Below are 19603 nucleotides of genomic sequence, written 5' to 3' on the forward strand. Positions count from 1 at the left end.
AAGCCTCCAAGTCTCATGGCACTTGCACATTTAAGGAAGAGATTCTTGAAGTTCTCTCTGTGTGTCAGGGTTGATAGGCTGGATGAGAAGAGGATTGCTTGCAAAGTTAATTTCTCATCTAGTAGCTAAGTGACTTGCCAAGACGACAGTCTGATTAGCCAGAGCCAAGGGGAATGTGGTGCTCTGGCTATTGCTCCAGCTCCATGTTTAAGAGTGTTTCTGGGTCTACTCCTTGTCTGGCCTCTGCACCTGTGCCCTCATCCCCAGAGGATCACGATTAACCTAGTTCCCCAACAGGAGTCCAGATTATTCATTCCCTTCTTCACATTTGCTATGTGATTTTTCCCCAAATGGCTTTTGACTTTACCACCCAACTCTATGATTCTCCGAGAAAGAACAGTACATACTTCTCTGGTCAAAAAAATTTTTTTTTGGTTCTTATCATCTTTTATTTTATTATAGCCATAAATATTTATAAATTAAATCATTAAAGAATTCAATATTTTAAGGCACTAAGTCTCCAAAGTTCAGGAACCTACTGTACTTTACTCTGTCATGTCAAAGATTAAAATATTGAAGTAAAACTGTCAACAATAAATATTTCATTTGATGCTTAAATTGAGTAGAATAAAGGAAGTACTTGCAGAAATCTCAAGGAATTAATAGGCTAAATGCTGAACTAATAGTCTTGACATGGTTTGATTATCATTTGGATTAATCTTATTACTCACTGACTTTATACCTCTGAGTAAATGCAAACATTTCTTTCAGAGGGTACAACAGAGCTTTAACAGAAGGGACATTTGCACTTATCCTCTATAACTCCGGACATTTATATTGTAAAATGCTCATCTCTCACGTCCTGAGCCTCTTGCTGAGCAGTGAATCTGTGCACAATCCATTTCTCTTTTGGCTGGGATTTTCTCTGGATTCCAGGCTGCTGTCTCTGAGCAATTCTGACTGTGCTTCCTTGGGCATCTGTAAGACAAGTGTACAAATTCCAGAGGGCAGCCCACTGCTAACGCGCCCAGCCTCCAGCCTCCGCAGGGCTAACTCCACAGGAATGCGGCATGTGGGAGAACACAAAAGCAACACAGCACAACACAGGAATGCTGTGTTAGGGCGCTGTTCCTCTCGAACACTGACTACTACCTTCCATAGACACCAGAAATGTAATAGCAACCTAAAATCTGGGAGTCCAAGCCAAACTCAGAAAGGCATGCTAACTTTGCTAACTCCACAGTGGCATTTCTGGTGGGGGAACTCTTTTTTCAGAGCCCCTTTTCAATAAGCTCCTTTTCAATGCTTATAGGCTTCCCAGGTGGTGCTAGTAGTAAAGAATCCACCTGCCAATGAAGGAGACGAAAGAGACACTGGTTCCATTTCTGGGTTGGTAAGATCCCCCAGAGGAGGGCATGGCAATCCACTACAGTATTCTTGCCAGAAGATGGACAGAGGAGCCTGGTGAGCTACAGTCCATGGGGTTGCAAAGAGTCAGACACAACTGAGGGTCTGAGCACTTTCCAAAACTTGCTAGATTCAGATAGCCGTGATTCTGCCCCAGACTCTCTATGCGACTCTCACACAGCAGAGAGGAACTGATCCCTAGCATTGGCTTGTATTGCACCAAGAAACAGAAGCACCCTGTGAGCCGATCATTTGCCCTCATTCAAAGGGCCTCATGCTTTTCACTCAGGGAAAGGGCTTTTCTGACTACACTCGATGTGTAGGCGGACTGGAGGTACCGAGGGTTCCTTTATGCGTCAGAGTCATAAACAAATAACAGATTATGCAACAGAGCCTCTCAAGGTTTTGCCTTTCTGTTTCCCGACCTGGGGAGCCCTTTCTTACAGCCTGGGGAGCTTGGGGAGAGAATGGGGAAGCCCTCTGCTGGCAGCACATCAAATGCAGAAACTAGGCCACTCAGCGCCAGACAGTTCCCAGGCCCTGTTGCCAGTCGAAGTTTCTACTTTAATTCAATGGAGGATCAAACTCTGGCATTTTGAAGTCACACCACCGAAGCTTTTGTTGATTAAGAAGTGGGATGTGGGACTTCGAAGCAGTGTCAAGCATCACTCAGAAAAACAGGAAGGAGCTCAGGACATTTGCTATCCTCTCTCTCTATATTTTGAAGGCCCTCGTTGCAAGCCTGAAGGTTATTATGATTATTTTCAGCATGGGAATGACCCTGTAAAAACGGTTCTTTGCTTTTATAGATGTCAAGTGGCATGACACTTGCCTTGGAATTTAATTGTGCACTCAGAATTGCAACAGTAAGCCAACTCTAGCAAAGGTGGGTTTGTTCTAAAAGTCACTGTACAATTTTAAAACATTTGCATTCCTTTTTATTAAATTTCTCCAATTTTAAACTTTTCCCTTAAATATTAAGCAAGTGACTCTTACCTTGGTTCTGCAAGGAGTATTCTTAGAGATCCCACTCTCAGTTTCAGCTCCAATGGCTTCTTCTAAACCTTCATCAAGGTAGATAAGATGGAAAAAACCATAAAACATAAATATAAGACATTTTTAAAAATCCTTAAGAAAAACAAAAAACCCATTTTGGTAACTATAGGGATACTCTTACTAGAGAAAAATAGAGAGGTCCATGTGTTTTAAAATCACTCCTCTTCAACTTTTTTGCATTTCACCATTACGCGTGACTCTCAGCCTGCATTAGCTCCATCTCATTCACATTGTTAAAAGAATTGTCCAGCCCCACTGCTAAAAATGTTCAGGCTCTGAGCTGAATTTTAAGTAATAGTGACATTTGTCCCAACCTGTACTCTGATCCACCTGGCCTTCAAGGGACCAGAGGAAATAGATGTGTGAGGACTGCTGGCCAGGTTTGGGCGTCTCTTAGTCCAAAGACAGTGACCGTATTACAAATAACTTGGGGCTGCCTCTCAACTTTCCAATATTAATGATCTATTTTGTATACTGCACTGATTCCTGGCTTATCAGCCTTATCCCAACCCCAAGAGGCTGAGCGGGAGCAGAGAAGTAAAATTTTAAAAATGTACCTAAAAGCTCCAACATTTGAAAGGGCTTTATGTTTTTCGGTATGGTTTTACATTGCTCCCTTACTTAGCTAATCTCAATTTATGAAAAATAAATTAACCTAATTATTTAATGTATATGCTCAGTCACTCAATCGTGTCCAACTCTTTGTGACCCCATGGATGGTAGCCCACCAGGCTCCTCTGTCCATTGGGATTCTCCAGGCAAGTGATTGCCACTTCCTAATTCAGGGGATCTTCCCAACTCACGGATCAAACCTGCATCTCTTGTGTCTCCTACATTGGCAGGTGAATTCTTAACCACTAGCACCACCTGGGGAGAAGACAATGGCACCCCACTCCAGTACTCTTGCCTGGAAAATCCCATGAACAGAGGAGCCTAATGGGCTGTAGTCCATGGGGTCGCTAGGAGTCGGACACTACTGAGCGACTTCACTTTCACTTTTCACTTTTCACTTTCATGCACTGGAGAAGGCAATGGCAACCCACTCCAGTGTTCTTGCCTGGAGAATCCCAGGGACGGGGGAGCCTGGTGGGCTGCCGTCTATAGGGTCGCACAGAGTCGGACACGACTGAAGCGACTTAGCAGCAGCAGCACCACCACCACCACTTGGGAAGCCCAACCTCATTATTTAACAGAGGTCAAAAAAGATTAATTCCTATGACAGGCTATAATTCTGAATGATGAACAAACCCTCAAAAATGAAATTGTAATAAGTGAAGCGCAAAGTCAAATGAGTCAGGGCATAGCAAATAACTGTTAACCTATAGCCTATAAGTTTTATTAACAACACTTCAAGTATTTTCAGGGTATAAAACTCAAAGACTCTTACACTGCAACATCTGTGGTTTGTGGTACAATGAAGACATGCAATTATTTTTTAAAAGTGAAAATAAATGATAATGTAAATTTACACAGTCATTTCCACCCTCCTTCACTTCTACCATGGACAGCAAGATGCACTGTCGTGTATGACCAGGATGGAGGTGTGGGGGGCATCTTATTTAAAGATCTGTGGACAGACCTGTTAGAATACCATCAAGTTGTTCCACCATAAACTTGGCATCTTCCTCAGTGAAGCACATAGGTGGTTTTATTTTAAGGACGTTTCTGTGAGGTCCGTCAGCACTGAGAAGCACTCGCTTTTCTTTCATCCTAATTAGTGCAGGAAATAGATGTGAGTGCAGAAAAGCAATAACTAAGATGATTTCAGAATGATGTGAACAGACAGCAATTTAGTATATGCATGTAAGAAGTCACGTTTGTAATTGCAAGAGTCTTAAACTTTCCGTATTCAGGGAGAAGAGAGGAAGTAAAAACATTCAAGAGAGTGGACATCATTCAAGCTGAGATACCAAACAGGTGAGGGGTGGTTTACTTGTAGATGACGTGCTGAGCTTCTGCTGTGGCGGGGGTCCTTTGCTGATGGTCCTTCACTAAGTCAATCCCGATAAAAAGGCCAACGCCCCTGAGGGAGATAAAGAAAGGAAACTTGACATACACTCTATCAAGCACCACATTGTCACAGAAAATTAACAGTTGCCAAACTCAAGTTTGATTTGAGGCTGAGTATGAGTCTCTTTAAAGGTAGTTGTTACTAGTTCTAATTAATCCATGATACCAATCCAGTGTCCACAGGACTCCTTAGTTTCTGAAATTAGTTTTTGTAATCCATTTTTTTTTATCACGTAATTGCAAAAAAAAAAAAGGCTTAAAAACAATCTTATACTATTTAGTTTCATATTACATCAATGATGATAAATACATATATGAAAAATAGTGATGTTTCTTAGATGTCATTTGAATTATTTTTTCATAGATCATATAGAGTTACTTTAAGTTTCTTCTTTTCATCTTCTAGCTGTTGAAATTATCCTGGCTTAATTTTTTTTTTTTTTAAGTGTAAGTCAGGAAAGATATATACCCAAAAGTTAATAGTGATATATCTGGGTTCTGAATGAAAAAGGTTTTTTCAGTGTTTTCTAGATTTGGTTTTGTGTAATTTATTTTAAATTTATAAGCTCACCAATATTCATTTGGACATACAAATAACTACAATTCCTTGATAAACATACCTGATGTCTCCTATCAAAGTATGTTTAGTCTTCTGCTTATTCAGTAACTCAATAAGATAATTCCCTACTCTTGTGGCATTTCCTTGAAGGTCTTCATTTTTTATTACATCCAGGACGGCCAAACCAACAGCAGAAGATACTGGATTTCCTCCATACTGCAGAAAAAAGATAAATGAGAAAACAGACTAGTTGAATTCGTGCTGTTGCTTCATCTATGAGAAATCTGGCTCATATTTAAGCAAGTAAAGTTATAATTTCAATAAAATTTTCCCTTGTGATATTAGCTTTTTAAGTTTAGAATATAGCATGATTCTATTCATTCAGGATTGAGAATATAATTCTAAATTATATATATGCTACATAACTGGTATGAAGGACTACTGGAGAATGTATAAGTTCATCCAAACCAAACACAGATATTGTGTTGGGAATTAAGGATTTCAGAGTGTGGTTTAGTTAGAGGGATGTGGATTGCAGCACTTGAATATCTGTGTAAAAAAAAAAGCCAAAAAATGACATTTTCTCCAAGTAATTTATGTTCCTAGATTTTGATTCTGACTTTTAGCCGAAACAAGTCCTATTACACATATTGCACAAACTATAACAGTCTTTCCAAACTTGAGAATTTTACAATTTTGTGGGGCAAAATCAAGGAAATAAAATTTCCAAAAGATAGAAATTTAGTTAATATCTCCTATGACAGCCATATAATATTTATAGTACTGAATCATCTAAACACTTCAGATGTGTTTTGGGGATTTAAATGTGATACAAAACAAAAAAAGATCATATCATCTGTTAATGAAATATCATAACCTCTAGAGTTTACCAGGGCCATCTATCACTGGAACAATCAATAGGAACATTTTAGAAAGGGGAAAGATACAAGAAAAAATACAAGGAGGATTGTGCCAAACAGAATAAAATATGGTTAGATCAAAGTCTGGCTTCAGTTCTGGGGTCATTAGCTGGCAACAGTGAGATTTATTCTTTATTACATTGGAAAGAAATGTAAGAACACACAGAATTTTTCCCTCTTAGCATTAATGTGGGAGGTCAAAATTTACCGTATTGAAATACTCCATCCCAGAGGCACTGAAGGCTTCTGCAATTTCTTTGGTTGTTACCACGCATGCCATTGGGTGCCCATTGCCCATTGGTTTTCCCATTGTGACTATGTCTGGAACGAAGTCTTCACCAAACATTTGGAAACTCCAGAAATGTTTCCCAACTCGGCCAAAGCCTACTTGAACTTCATCAGCGATAAACACACCTCCTGCTCCACGAACATATCTGAAAAGCAAAAGGGCAGCATGATGCTTTCAGGTCACTGACAGCCCCCATATCCTCCCTTCAAGATTCGGATTATTGAGGACTTAAAAAGAATGGTGTTAACCTGAAGTCTGTAATCTTTGTTAAAAACATTTCAGTGCTCAAATCCCCAATGACATCTATGTGATGTCATTGACTTTGAAATATAATCACGTCATTTCCAGATAAGATATAGTTTATGTTGTTTGGGTTTGTGCTGCTTAAAGTAAGCTCTACTGCAGTATTTTAAGTGGCAAGAGAAAAAAGTGAACAAAAAGTAATGTTAGCAGAGTTAGTCTTCAACTTTTTACTAATCAGCAAAGCTTGGACACCAATCAATCAGAGAGGATGCCAGGTGGGTAAAGTGGGGCAGAGCCCTCAAGGACCCCCTGGCTAGACTGTGTGCAAACCCTTTATTAGCTGGGATCTTGGAAGGTGAGGAGTTCCAGGAGTCCTGGGCGGCAGGCACTCCCAAGTGGCTATTTACCATCTAATCCCTGGTGGCTCAGCAGTAAAGAACCTGCCTGCCAGTGCAGGAGACTTGAGTTTGATCCCTGGGTTGGGAAGATCCCCTAGAGAAGGAAATGACAACCCACTCCAGGATTCTTGCCTGGGAAGTCCCATGGACAGAGGAGCTTGGTGGGCTACAGTTGGTCGCAAAAAAGTTTGACATGACTCAGCTACTAAACAACAATGGGAAGTACTTCCATACTTCTCCAACAACCAGATGACCCTGCGGAACTGTCACAGTTCCTTCTGTTTGACCAAAGATGCCCAAGTACATACTCTGCCACTTTCTGGAAGTAGCCTGCTGGAGGAATTATTTGTCCGCCACAACTCTGCATGGATTCAGCAATAAAGGCAGCAATCTATACAAGAGAAGATGGGGTCAAAGTCCATTCGGTCCCCCTCCCGTACCCCCTAAAAAAAAAAGAGGACTTCTTATAGAGAGGGTGACTTAAACATGGTTGGGAATGGACCCCTGGCAAGAGGCAAATTGGCCATTTGATTAAAAAGAAAAGATGTTCATGCTGGAAAAACAAGTGATCTGAAGCATTAGTTTCTGAAATTTTAGGTTTCTTATGAAACTACCACTAGAAATGGTGGAAAAGGTGCCTTCCATCTCTCCATAATTAATTTAAATGCAGTGTTTGCATTAGGATCAACTGAATAAGACGGACATCTTGATCAGTCTTTGATACGAGCCTCTACAAAATTACCCAGGTTGCAAACATATCACTGTAATGCCTATTTACTCAACTTGTTGAATTAGACTGCCTGAGTCTGGAATTTTCACCAGGGAGGTGAGAAGGTGACCTGTGGTCACAAACCTTAGTTACTGGGCTCTTTCTGGTTCTTGCCCTGAACCAGGCTTACAACTTAACCAACGTAGGCAATTCACCATAGAACTGCAGAGGAAATGGTCTAGAGGCCAAGAAAGGAGAAGAAAAAAATCACTAAATTCAGAGGAAGCATGGAAATAGTATGAGATAAGAAGTCAAGCCATCAACTATACTTCAATTAAAAACAAACATACAAGGGAACCAAGGTTCTACTCTAGACTACCTCTTTTAAGATATGAAAAATGAATGGGTTGGGAAGAAAAAGAAGAAAATAGCTAAGAAAGGCAAATGACGCTCCAGTCATTAAGATAAAAATACTTGAACTGGAAAACACAAAGTCTTCATTTTTCTCTCAATTAATAAGTTTTTTTAATTGCCATATTGATGCCATAAATCAATTTGAAGGCAAAGCATATGTCAAATCACATTAAAACTTCATATAAGTAACCCCTACGTGGGTTGAGAATTTAACATTAGGCTGAAGGTGGAAGATAGTAGAGTGAAGGCTGAGAAAACAAAAGCTCTTCCTACTCGGTAGGATTTTGGTTTGTTTTAGAAGTGCAGACCCCGGGATGTCCCTGGCAGTCCAGTGGCTGGGACTTCACCTTCCAATACAGGGAGTGAGGGTTCGATCCCCAGGGAGGGAGCTAAGATTCCACATGCTTTTCAGCCAAACAAAACAAAATAAAACACTAAAACATGAAACAGAAGAAATATTGTAATAAATTCAATGAAGATTAAAAAAAAAAAAAAGTGCGGACACAGATTGGAAGAGCATTTTCCTGCCTGGTCTTACCCAGGCTCAGCACCTTCAGGAAAGCTGAACCAATCCTAGGGAAAACTAAGGCTCCCAGGGTCCAGGAGCCTGCATTGATCCTGAGGCCCTGGGGCTACCCTGCCTCTTCACCTTATGTTAGCCCCTCATGTTACTCTCATTTGGAATGTTCTGTCCATGGGCTATCACCTTTCTTAATTCTCTCCTCCTATCCCTTTGCACCAGAGTCTGCATCCCACTGGGAAGGTTAGAATTTGACCACCAGTTCTGAAACAGGTACAATAATTACATTTCCAGGATAAATAAAAATAGTCTTAGAGGCATGACTACAATAATACATTTTTTGATATATGAACTAAGTGAAAATGTAACCAGAGAAGAACAGAAAGGATTTGCCGTCTAATCCTTTTCCACGTCTCTAGTGTATCATGATAATTTCAATCTATTTTATGAAAGATGTTAACGTGTTTCCAAAGCTGTAAATACAAACCTTCCTTCCGCTGTTATGAGCTTCGTCAATAATTTTCTTCACTTCATCTGCATAAGCACTGGCCGGGTCTGCATGGTCTTCTCTGTATTTTCCTCTGTAAGTATCTGGAGCTGGTGCCTGAAAACATCAAAAGATAACAGTTTCTCATGATCTTTCTCCTGGACAAATGAGCTTTTAAGAACGGGTATTTCCCCACAAGAGCATAATAGAAAGGTGACCTATGGATTTATGTGACGCGAGGTTCTTCTGCTCTTTTTCCTTAACATTTCTGAATTTAGTGACACTTGAAATCTTTGCATTGTGAACAGGAGCTTGGATTTACTTCTAGGCCCTTGGAAGTCAAAATTGCATCCCTGATCACATAAGGGGCAATTCAAACAACAAATGTGATTATGTTATTTGAAAATTTCAGTGAATGGAAACTATACTAACTGTTCTATGTAGAAAATAGGGACCTCCCTGGTGGTCCAATGGTTAAGACTCTGAGCTTCCAAAGCAGGAGGTGTGAGTTCGATCTCTGGTAGGTGAACTAAGATCCTATGTGCTGTCTGGTGAGGCCAAGAAACATTTTTAAAAAAGAAGAAGAAAATAAACCAGCACTTACCAACTATATAGCAAATTGTAATCATTCAGAAATTCAGAGTGCTTTAGGAGTAATTTCAGATCTTAAAATTTTGAAAAAATGTATTCATGATTCTCTTAAAAACATCCACTGATCCTTAATTAAGCCAAATGAGTTTTACTGCTTCATCAACTTGGTTTCTTTATTTTCTTTCATTTAATATTTATTTGACTTAATAAATTTACACAATAATTTAGCATAGAGTAATTTTAAGACAGTCATACACACCTGATGCAACTCTGAGTTTCAAATTGGCTTCAGTGATAGAAAAAGTAATTGAAGATCCAGGGGCAAGAAAAATAAAATAAGAGCTGTGAATAACAGCTGTCACTACCACTGTGCTGATTTGTATGGTACTCATCAATTTTGGAGAAGGAAATGGCAACCCACTCCAGTGTTCTTGCCTGGAGAATCCCAGGGACGGGGGAGCCTGGTGGGCTGCCGTCTATGGGGTCGCATAGAGTCGGACACGACTGAAGTGACTTAGCAGCATCAATGGATTTTAACCCACATCTTGTCATTAACTAACTCTCTGACTTTTAGCAAGTCATATAACAGCTCTGTATCTTAGTTTCCTTCTTCGTGGTTTCATTTCAATGCAAAGATTGGTCTGGATTATCACTGGGCACTCTTCCAGTAGTAACATTCTGATTCTTGAATTCCAAGATACTTACCACATGCACAAATTCTTTCTTGACATCTTTGCCCTTTTGAAATTTATATGGACTGATCTCAATTAAAGATGATAGGTGACCGTGGTAAGCACTGAAACAAAAAAACGGTAACCAACATCATTCAAAGCAGGATGCTCTTCCAGGATGTGAAAAATAGTATTGCGTATCATCCAGGGAGAATCTCAACATTGGTGCCAGATTTAACTATATGGAATCCAATTTTTCATGGTAGGACTGGCCATTAATTTGTCCAGCTCTCCTGATTCAGGCAATAAAACACATAGAAAGCCAAGTATGTATCCTTGTAGGCAGTTTTTAGCCAGAAAAAAGCTTAATTTCTTTGGATTGTATTAGCTCTGCTAAATTAGATTAAGTATAAAATATTATTTTCTCTAGTTTCATGAGAAATATCAGATGTATGTATTCTTTACATGTATTCTTTACATTTATAGTTATATTCTAGTAAATTTTAACAAATTTATATCATAAAATGGGCTGTGTTTCTGTTTAGGATGGTTTCTAAAGGATGTCCAATAGCACATTTTGAACAAATGCAAATTGGTAAGGAATAGGAGGTTTTTTCAAAAAGAACTAAGGTTGAGAGGTGATCAAACTTAGTTCTTCCTAAGGTTGTGAAATTCCTTTCTTTCACTTAAAATACAGGTGGCTATGATATTCCCCTGAATGTTTTTTTCTTCCAAGATATATATAATCAGGAGACTGGAAATTATAAGGGCTTCCCAGGTGGTGCTAGTGGTAAAGAATCTGCCTGTTAATGCAGGAGACATAAGAGACAGGGGTTTGATCCCTGGGTTGGGAAGATCCTCTGGAAGAGGAAATGGCATCCCACTCCAGTATTCTTGTCTGGAGAATCTCCATGGGGTTGCAAAGAGTCAGGCATGACTAAATGTCTGAGCATGTGCACACACACAGTAGATCAAATGTTGATGTCTCTCTTTCTGTGCCAGCACATAACAGGCTCTGTCTCTCTCTGGAAATTATAAAAGGCCTATGAATAGATAAAGCAAAGAGGGAGTACTTCCTCTACCATAGATTAAAACATCCTACAAAGCAATAGCAATGAAATTAGTATGGTATTGGAATAAGAACAAAGTTATGACTGGGACAGAAGCAAGCTCAGCCATACGTAAATGGCAACACAGTGGCCTCTAGGTGGAGTTAAATGAGGAGCAGTTACAGACAGTAGAAGAAAATGAAGAGCATCTTTGTGATCTGAGGGATGGTGATGGATATGTATGGGGGAAAGATTTTAACAAAACTTAGAAAACCAAACCATAGGAAGAAAATGCAAACTCTTGGATTCAATCAAAATTTTTTTTGAATAGATGGATGTCATAGACAAAGTTAAAAGGCAGGTGATAGATTGGGAAAAAATATTTGTAATGTCTCAAATAAAAGAGGCTAACTTCCAAAATGGTCTGTGTGCATAAAGAATCACTTGGGAAACTTGGTTTCCTGGACTCTGCCTCTAGAGACTCTCTTTAACTGGTCTGGGGTGGGGCCTGGGCACTGACTGGCACTATAAAAAGAACATTTCCCCAGATATTTCTAAAACACAGTCCAGGCTGAGATCCTTTGATCCAGTCTATGCATGCAACCACAAAAACAAGGATGGGAATCCCAATGGAAAAACTGGGTAAAGAATATAAGCAGATAATTCTCGAAAAAAAGTGGGTCAGTCGCTTAGGTGTGTCTGACTCTTTGCAACCCCATGGACTGTAGCCCACCAGGCTCCTCTGTCCATGGGATTCTCCAGGCAAGAATACTGGAGTGGGTTACCATTTCTTTTTCCAAGAGATCGTCCCAATCCAGGGATCGAACCTGGCCTGTCTCATTGCAGGCAGATTCTTTACCATCTGAGCCACCAGTGAAGCTAATTCTCAGAAGGGGAGTCACAAATGTATAATAAGTATATGAAGAGATACTCAATCTCATAATTAGAAAATTACAAATACAAACAACATTGATATTATTTCATACTTATTAGACCAGAAACTATTAAAGGAAAAAAAGGCACAATACTCTCAGGCTTTGCCCAGGATATGGGGAAATGGAACATTTCATACACTGGGTAGAGTGTTTCAACCACTCTGGAGACCGACCTGGCAGCATTTATTCAAATCAATGTTTACAGTATCCCTATGGCCTAGCAATCCTGTTTCTGGGTGCTTATTCCTAAGAGATCCTCAGAAAGGTCCATAAGGGCACATGTCTAAGGGTGCTTCCTGCAGTGCTGCCTGGGGTAGCTGGGCACAGAGGGCAGTCAGTGTCCATTCTGTGATAGGCAGCATCAGCCTGCCCTCCCCAAAGATGCCCACGTTCTAATCCTCAGAACCTGAGAATATGTTACATGGCAAAGGGGACCTTGCAGATGTGATTAAGCATCATGAAATGGAGTGATAATCCTGGAGGGGCCAATGTTATCACAAGAGTCTTTCTAAGTGAAAGAAGGCGGCAGGGGGATGGTGGTCAGAGACAGGGATGTGATGGAAGCAGGGGCTGGAGTGATGGCATGGCTGGCTCTGAAGGTGAATGAAGGGGCCCAAAGCCAAGCAAGGCAGGCAGCCTCTAGAAGCTGGGGGCAAGGCAACACATTTCCCCCTAGAGTCTCTAGGACTGCAGCCCTACTGCTACCTAACTTGCAGCCCAGTGAGGCCCATTTTGGACATCCCACCTCCAGAACTGTAAGAGAATAAATTCATGTTGCTTAAACCACTATGTTTGTGATAATTTGCTACAGTCACAATAGAGAATGACTACATCAACCAACACATAAAACAAGAGAAGCCTATAGATGGGCAAGAAATGAGGTGCATGTTCAGTTCAACCCTGTGTGTGAGATTAGTGGGGTGGGCAGGCAGAAACAATTAAAAAAAAAATCTCAGTTAAGATAGAAGTTGTCAAATTGTAATGAATTTGGGACTTCTCTGGCAGTCCAGTGGGTAAGACTTCTGCTCCCAATGCAGGAAGTCTGGGTTTGATTTCTGGTGGGGGAACTAAGATCCTGCATGCTGTACAATGTAGCCAAACCCTACCCCCCCCTTTTTTTTTAAACTTGGCTGCTTGTAGTCATTAAAATTTGCTCTAAATTACTGTCTTTTAAATCAATTACAGTGGATAATCACATTGCAGTGGCTCAGTAAATAGTTAATGTGTGAAAGTAAATTCTAATTCATACAAAGCCCATGAGACCATGACCACAGTACCCAAAAGAGCCTCCAGGTGCTTGGAAAGAATTAAGTGTTCTCTAGGCACGAGTTGGCCTTGAAATCTTAAACATAATAATAAAAAAAAAATCCTTGTGCCATCCAGCCTCCTCTGTACCTACTTCTGGTATTAGTGTAGATAGAATCAATGTGTTTTCATCTCGGAAGGACCTTTCTGCTGAGAAGTTTTGTGTCCAAGACTTACTGGTCAAGAGTGATCACATCTTGGTGGCCTCTGAACTGCCGAGCCAGGCGTAAGGCTAAGTCATTGGCTTCCGATCTATTAAGATAGCAGAGAGAGAGGAACAATGTGACATAAGCTCTTTAAAAATCCTTTGAAATGCTATTTTCAAAGTTGAGGATTTCAACTACACAGAACTGCATAAATAAATAAGTTGAGGTCCTCTCTTCCCCCTCAATCTTGCCCAGCCAGCCATCTCACGTCATCCTCCTAAGTTCCCCAGATGTCTTCAAAAAAGAATGAGATGCACGAGGAAACTCAGCACAAATTAAGGATATACTGCTTATTTCAAACTCTGGCCCAGTTCAGCCATATCATAGGTGACTAAATGTGAGGAGCCCAAGAAACCTATATTAAGTGTGATCTCAATGGGAGGAATTGGAGTCTAAGGTCCCACTAACCAGAGGGCCACTGATCCGTGTTGTGCTGACCTAATACTTGATTAGTTTCTTATCTGGAAAATGAAGATCAGGGCTTCCCTGGTGGCTCAATGGTAAAGAATCCTCCTGCCGATGCAGGAGACAAGGGTTCAACCCCTGGCCCAGGAAGATCCCACATGCTGCTGCTGCTAAGTCGCTTCAGTCGTGTCCAACTCTGTGCGACCCAGGAGATGGCAGCCCACCAGGCTTCCCTGTCCCTGGGATTCTCCAGGCAAGAACACAGGAATGGGTTGCCGTTTCCTTCTCCATCCCGCATGCTAAGGAGCAGCTAAGCCCATGGGCCACAACTACTGCGCCCACTTGTGGCGACTACTGAAGCCCGTGTACCTGGAGCTCATGCTATGCAACAGGAGAAGCTACCAGTGAGAAGCCCACATACCACAACTGGAGAGCAGCCCCGCTCGCTTCAACTAGAGAAAACTCCAAGCTGCAACAAAGACCCAGCACCGCCAAAAATAAGTAGATCGATGGATAAACGAGACTTTAAAAAATGAAGATCGTAATCTTTCTATCTGCTGTAGAGAGTCTAGATATACTACTCAGACACAGGTGGAAAAGTAATCATTTGTGGCATGTTTATCATGTGCCAGCTATTATACTGTTTTACTTATATTGATTCTCATAACTACTCTTCAAGGCAAGTATTGTCATCTTTTTATGGGTGAAGGCTCAGAGAGGTTAAGTAACAAGGATAAGTTCTCACAGCTACGAAGAGGTAGAGCCAGTGTTGACTGAAGCCTGGTTAACTTCCAGAATGTTCTTTGTATTAATACTATTCCAGGCTCTGTCACCTCCAGTCTTTGGTGACAGTGCTCTTTAAGGCTAATCATTCTTTGACAGCATAGGATTCTTTGGAAGGGAAAGTCAAATACTATGCTATTTAATTCACTGAAGGCAAGAATGCTTTAAAACAACAAATTAGATCCTAACATGTCTTAATTCTTTACAAAGAAAAAAAAAAAACAATTTTCTGGTTATAAATTAGGTTTTAGAATACCTCATTGAAAAGAGAAGTGTGGAACTCCCCTGGCAGTCCGATGGTTAGGACTAGTTTCTACTGCAGGGGGCTGGGTTCTATCCCTGGTGGGGAACTAAGATTCCACAAGCCTCAGGCGTGGCCAGAAAGAAAAGGAATCACAGAATCTCTTTTAGTTTTAGTATATATGTACATATATATCATTTAAAAAATAAGAGTCTGTGTTGTATAGACAGCTTTCCTCCTAATAGGTAAGCTTTTCACCTGTCTATAAACATGTATTTTCAAAAACATACTTTTTTTTTTGCTGCACTTCCCGGCTTGTGGGATCTTAGTTCCCTGACCAGGAATCAATCCCAGGCTCTCTGAAGTGGAAGCTTGAAGTCCTAACCACCGGGATGCCAGGGAGTTCCCCCCAAAACATACTTTTTAATGTCTGCATAATATTCAACAGAATGGGATACAATCATTTGAATTTACAGAATTTAAAAGTTGTAACATATCTATTCACTTGAATTTATTCCTTCCTCCTTTGTGTTTGTGCTGGGGAAATGTTTAGGGATTCCCTAAACATTTCTTCCCCATCTATCACCAAAGAAGCGTGGTAGTAAAAAGTCTTGAGTGACACGCACATGTTAATCATGGGATTGCACTTCTGGGCTACATCAAGAGCCTTGGAACACGATGTCACGTATCTTATCTACAAGGAGCTGGTGGGCCCAAGTGAAAGAACCAGGAGGTCAGGTTCCCCATGCAGGGTCATTAGTAAGAGTCTCAGGAAACCTGTTTAGATATTCCTACTCCACCAGCAATCAAAATAGAAAAGACGTGTGAGAGAGGAAACAAGGAGATTCATGGGAATGGGGATGGCTGGAAAAACCTTGAAACCTACCCTGAATTTGTAAAATAGCAAACAGAGAGTCTGTCCGGCAGGGTTGCTGAGAGGCGCTTGGCATACTCAACAATGTTGTCGTGGAGGAATCGAGAATTTGTATTTAGTAGTTCCATCTGTTTCTGGGCAGCTTTGACCACTTCTGGGTGGCAGTGTCCCACTAAAATTTAAAAGACAAAAGTCCTCAAAATGAGTTACAATTCGAAATGCCTGGGAAGTGAGGCAGATTCTGAAGCAAAAAAAAAGAAAAGTTGATCCTGTTCCTCTCCCACATTTTGTTCTAGCTTTTCCCAGCCTAAGACTAAGGGCCCTGTTCAGCTGAGGAACTACAGCCACTGCAAATCCTGGGACAAATATCAATGGTGCCAAAGCTGCCTTAATCCATAAATGTACTCTTCAAGGCACAACAAAGACAGCACATTACCATGGGCAACATTGTTGATGCAATCCAAGTACTGGTCACCTTTCTCGTCAAACATGTACTGCCGCTGGGCTCGCACTATTTTGATGGGATCCGCAGCAAAGAAAACTTTGCATGAAGGCCTAGAAATAATGAAAGGAAACACTTTGGTCTGGTAGGACTGCTCAGTGTTTGCCCTTCTCGGTCAAGGTCACGATGGGTGGAAAATTACAATTACATAAAAGAAAGGGAAAACACAACCTAGGTGACATACTTTTTTCTTTTTTTTAATTTCATATTAGCCTGGAAACTTTTACCTTAATCCCCCATCCGTGACATTGCTCACATTTCTTATGCTTGTTATATTAAATTTGCCACGATCCGACAATACTTTTTAGAGGCACATGGATCAACTCTGACAGCTCGAATTACACAAACCAAGAACTAATTTTCCTTTGGGAAATTTTGTTCAACTAGGAAAAAAAAAATTTTTTTTTTTAGCCTTCCTATATATTAAGAACTGATAGCTACTACAAATATTATCTCATTTAATCCTTCCAACAATACTATAATAGGAGTTATCATCATTCTCACTTTTATAGGTGAGAAAACAGGCACAGAAAAATTAAGAAGCTTGGTTCAAGCCAATAAGAGAGAAAACCAGAGTTTGGAAGTAGATTTTTGTCTTGATTGTAACTAGATTTACCACAGTGACCATATTGAAATGTATGGAAATATTGAATCACTATATTGTATAGTAGGAATTAACACAGTGTTGTAGGTGAATTATGCTTCAAAATAAACTCATAGAAAAAAGAGATTACACTTCTTGGGAAGAGCTGGGAGGCAGGGAAATCAGATGAGTATAGTTAAAAGGTGCAAACTCCCAGTTATAAGGTAAATAAGTATTATGGATATAATTTATATGTACGACATGATAAGGGCATCTTACCTTTTAACATGATTGATTATAACACTGCTGTATGTTTTATACGAAAGTTGTTAAGAAAGCAAACCCTAGGGGATTTTCTATTTCTTAAATTTTGTATTAATGGGATGATGGATGTTCACCAAACTTAACTGTGATAGTCATTTCATGATGTAAGTCAAATCGTTATGCTGAGAAATTCAAACTTAATACAGTGCTGTATGTCAGTTACATACCAATAAAATTGAAAGAAAAAAAAAGACTGTCTTATGCCCTTGCCCAAAATAGAGCTTGCTTGTCATCTAATCTCTCCCTCAAACCTACTTGTAAAGAAATGAATACACTAAAAGCTACTACAAATAACTTAGTGTTAAATAGTGTGCAGGAGATTTTACAGATCATTTTCATGGCTTTTAATTGGTTCTTGTTCTGCAGCAAATGGATTTTCTATTCTTAACTAATACGATCCAATTATTATTCTAACCTTTTAACCCACTCTTTGGAGTCTAATACAATGTCATCCCTATTTATGGTTACTTGGTGGCTGTCTGGAGTACAAGTTTTAGCAACATGAAAACATTACAAACATTTCTGATCTTGGCTCCATGGATGTTTAGAAACTAAACAAGATATATTATTATTATTTATATTTATTTATTTATTTTATTTTGGTCATGCCATGAGGAAATGTGGGATCCTAGTTCCCCAACCAGGATTGAACCCAAGCTCCCTGCATTTGAAGCAAGGGGTCTAATCACTGGACCACTAGAAAAGCTCCCAAAATATCGTTTTATTTTGGTGGCTTTGCATGCACAGAAAACATGTTCCCATGTGCACTAGAGTAGTTTAGAGGGTAAATAGTTATGTATTAAATTGATACACAATAGTTTAGAAAGTATTGTAATTATTGTGAATAAGTAATAAAATTTTAAAAATACCTAAACTTAAGTGTCATTAGCTAAAATGAAACTAATGAGAAGTTCTTATTGGTTCAAATTCAGTTGTTAGTTTATTAACTACAAGTTAAAATCCAGAAAAGTTCTTCCTTATGAATGTGGGCTGAAAACTGTGGACTTGACCTTGCCTCTTTGTTAATGTACTTCCCACCTTGCCACTCAGATTTTCATAGAAGAGGAATTTAATGTGACAGAGATCACAAGGTAACTTGACACTCTTCTAGGACCAGAGCCCAGGTCTGACTTAAGTATGGGTCCTGTACGCTCACTCACCAAGTCGTTTATACTATTAATGTGAGCAAAACGAAAATAGACCCGAGAGAACCCTGCATCTTTACGTTGTAGAGCGGGCACATCTGGGGAGACCAAGGTGAGTAAGGGCATCTTACCCTTTAAAAAGTGTCCACGCTTTTTTTTTCCCCCCTCCACTGGCTAGATTAACCTTTTACTTCTTAACGAAGCGTGCAAAAAGGAAGAGTTCGCTTTCAACAAAAGTTGTCAGAATTAGTTTTCATAGCCATCGTCAAAAATATTTCAGAGTTCATAGTTATGGAAAACTTTCGAGTAGGTGAGTGTGGCGGAGAACTACCCTTCTCCCCTTCCAGAGCCCAGCCCTGGAACGGTGTTCTTCAGTGGCTATCAACCCTCATGGTCAATTCCCCCAACCGGCCCGCAGCCCTCAGCCTCGCCGCGGGCTGCAGAGCGCGGGGATCACCCGGGACCCTGCTGCAAGGAAGCCCCCCTGGGGTGCGGGCGGCGGCGCGTGTACGCAGGTGCGGCGGGCAAGCGGCAGGTCCCGCTCCCCGCGGGACCCCAGCCAGCCAGCTCCCGGCCCCGCTTTAGCTCTTCACTCCCTGCCCTGGTGACCTGGTGATTCCCACTCTCTGCGCCTCTCGTCTGGGCTGGGGAGCCCTTACCCGATGTGCTTTCTCCTCAGCGCCAGCGTCTCTTGCTTGCTGTACAGCTCGCACATGGTGGCAGGGTGCCGGGCGCCCCCAGAGGTCTCCCTCTCCAGTCCCTGCGCCGGCGTCCGGAGCCCGCGGACGGCCTCAGCTGCGGCCCTTCCCTGTTTTCCCTCGTTGGTTCCCCTGGCCCTGGGCGTCGGAGGTCGAGGTCGGTGTCAACCAGCTGGGGTCATCTCCCTTTTAAGTCTTGCCCCGCCTTTGCCCTTCGCCAAGCCCCACCCTCCTCCTCCCTCCTCCGCCTGGTGCCCGCCCGGCCAGTGCCTGGGCTAG

General features: G+C 40.9%; 1 protein-coding gene and 1 long non-coding RNA gene across 5 annotated transcripts in view; one reads left to right on the top strand and one right to left on the bottom strand.

The window, feature by feature from the left end:
• Positions 1-409: 409 nt before the first annotated feature.
• ETNPPL (ethanolamine-phosphate phospho-lyase) lies at positions 410-19518 on the bottom strand. 4 transcript variants are annotated; one of them, XM_055587936.1, is made up of 13 exons: positions 19286-19517; positions 16509-16627; positions 16085-16244; positions 13741-13815; positions 10309-10399; positions 9013-9129; positions 7191-7273; positions 6161-6386; positions 5094-5248; positions 4397-4486; positions 4043-4173; positions 2404-2471; positions 410-978 (listed from the first exon to the last, which is right to left on the bottom strand). In XM_055587936.1, exons 1-13 carry the CDS (start codon positions 19339-19341, stop codon positions 856-858), a joined length of 1494 nt encoding a protein of 497 aa, XP_055443911.1. In that variant the 5' UTR covers positions 19342-19517; the 3' UTR covers positions 410-855. The 4 variants fall into 4 exon arrangements, with proteins under 4 accessions (XP_055443911.1, XP_055443912.1, XP_055443914.1 ...); XM_055587937.1 differs by lacking the exon at positions 13741-13815 and having other exon boundaries at positions 19286-19518; XM_055587939.1 differs by lacking the exon at positions 16509-16627 and having other exon boundaries at positions 19286-19515.
• The window catches only part of LOC129657598 (uncharacterized), a 42214-nt gene continuing 41228 nt past the window's right edge, over positions 18618-19603 (top strand). The window contains exon 1 of the long non-coding RNA XR_008716873.1: positions 18618-18738. This is a non-coding gene — a long non-coding RNA (uncharacterized LOC129657598). The remainder of the gene's footprint in view (positions 18739-19603) is intronic.

Source organism: Bubalus kerabau, chromosome 7 (genome assembly GCF_029407905.1).
Source record: "Bubalus kerabau isolate K-KA32 ecotype Philippines breed swamp buffalo chromosome 7, PCC_UOA_SB_1v2, whole genome shotgun sequence".
NCBI classification, from domain to species: Eukaryota; Metazoa; Chordata; class Mammalia; order Artiodactyla; family Bovidae; genus Bubalus; species Bubalus kerabau.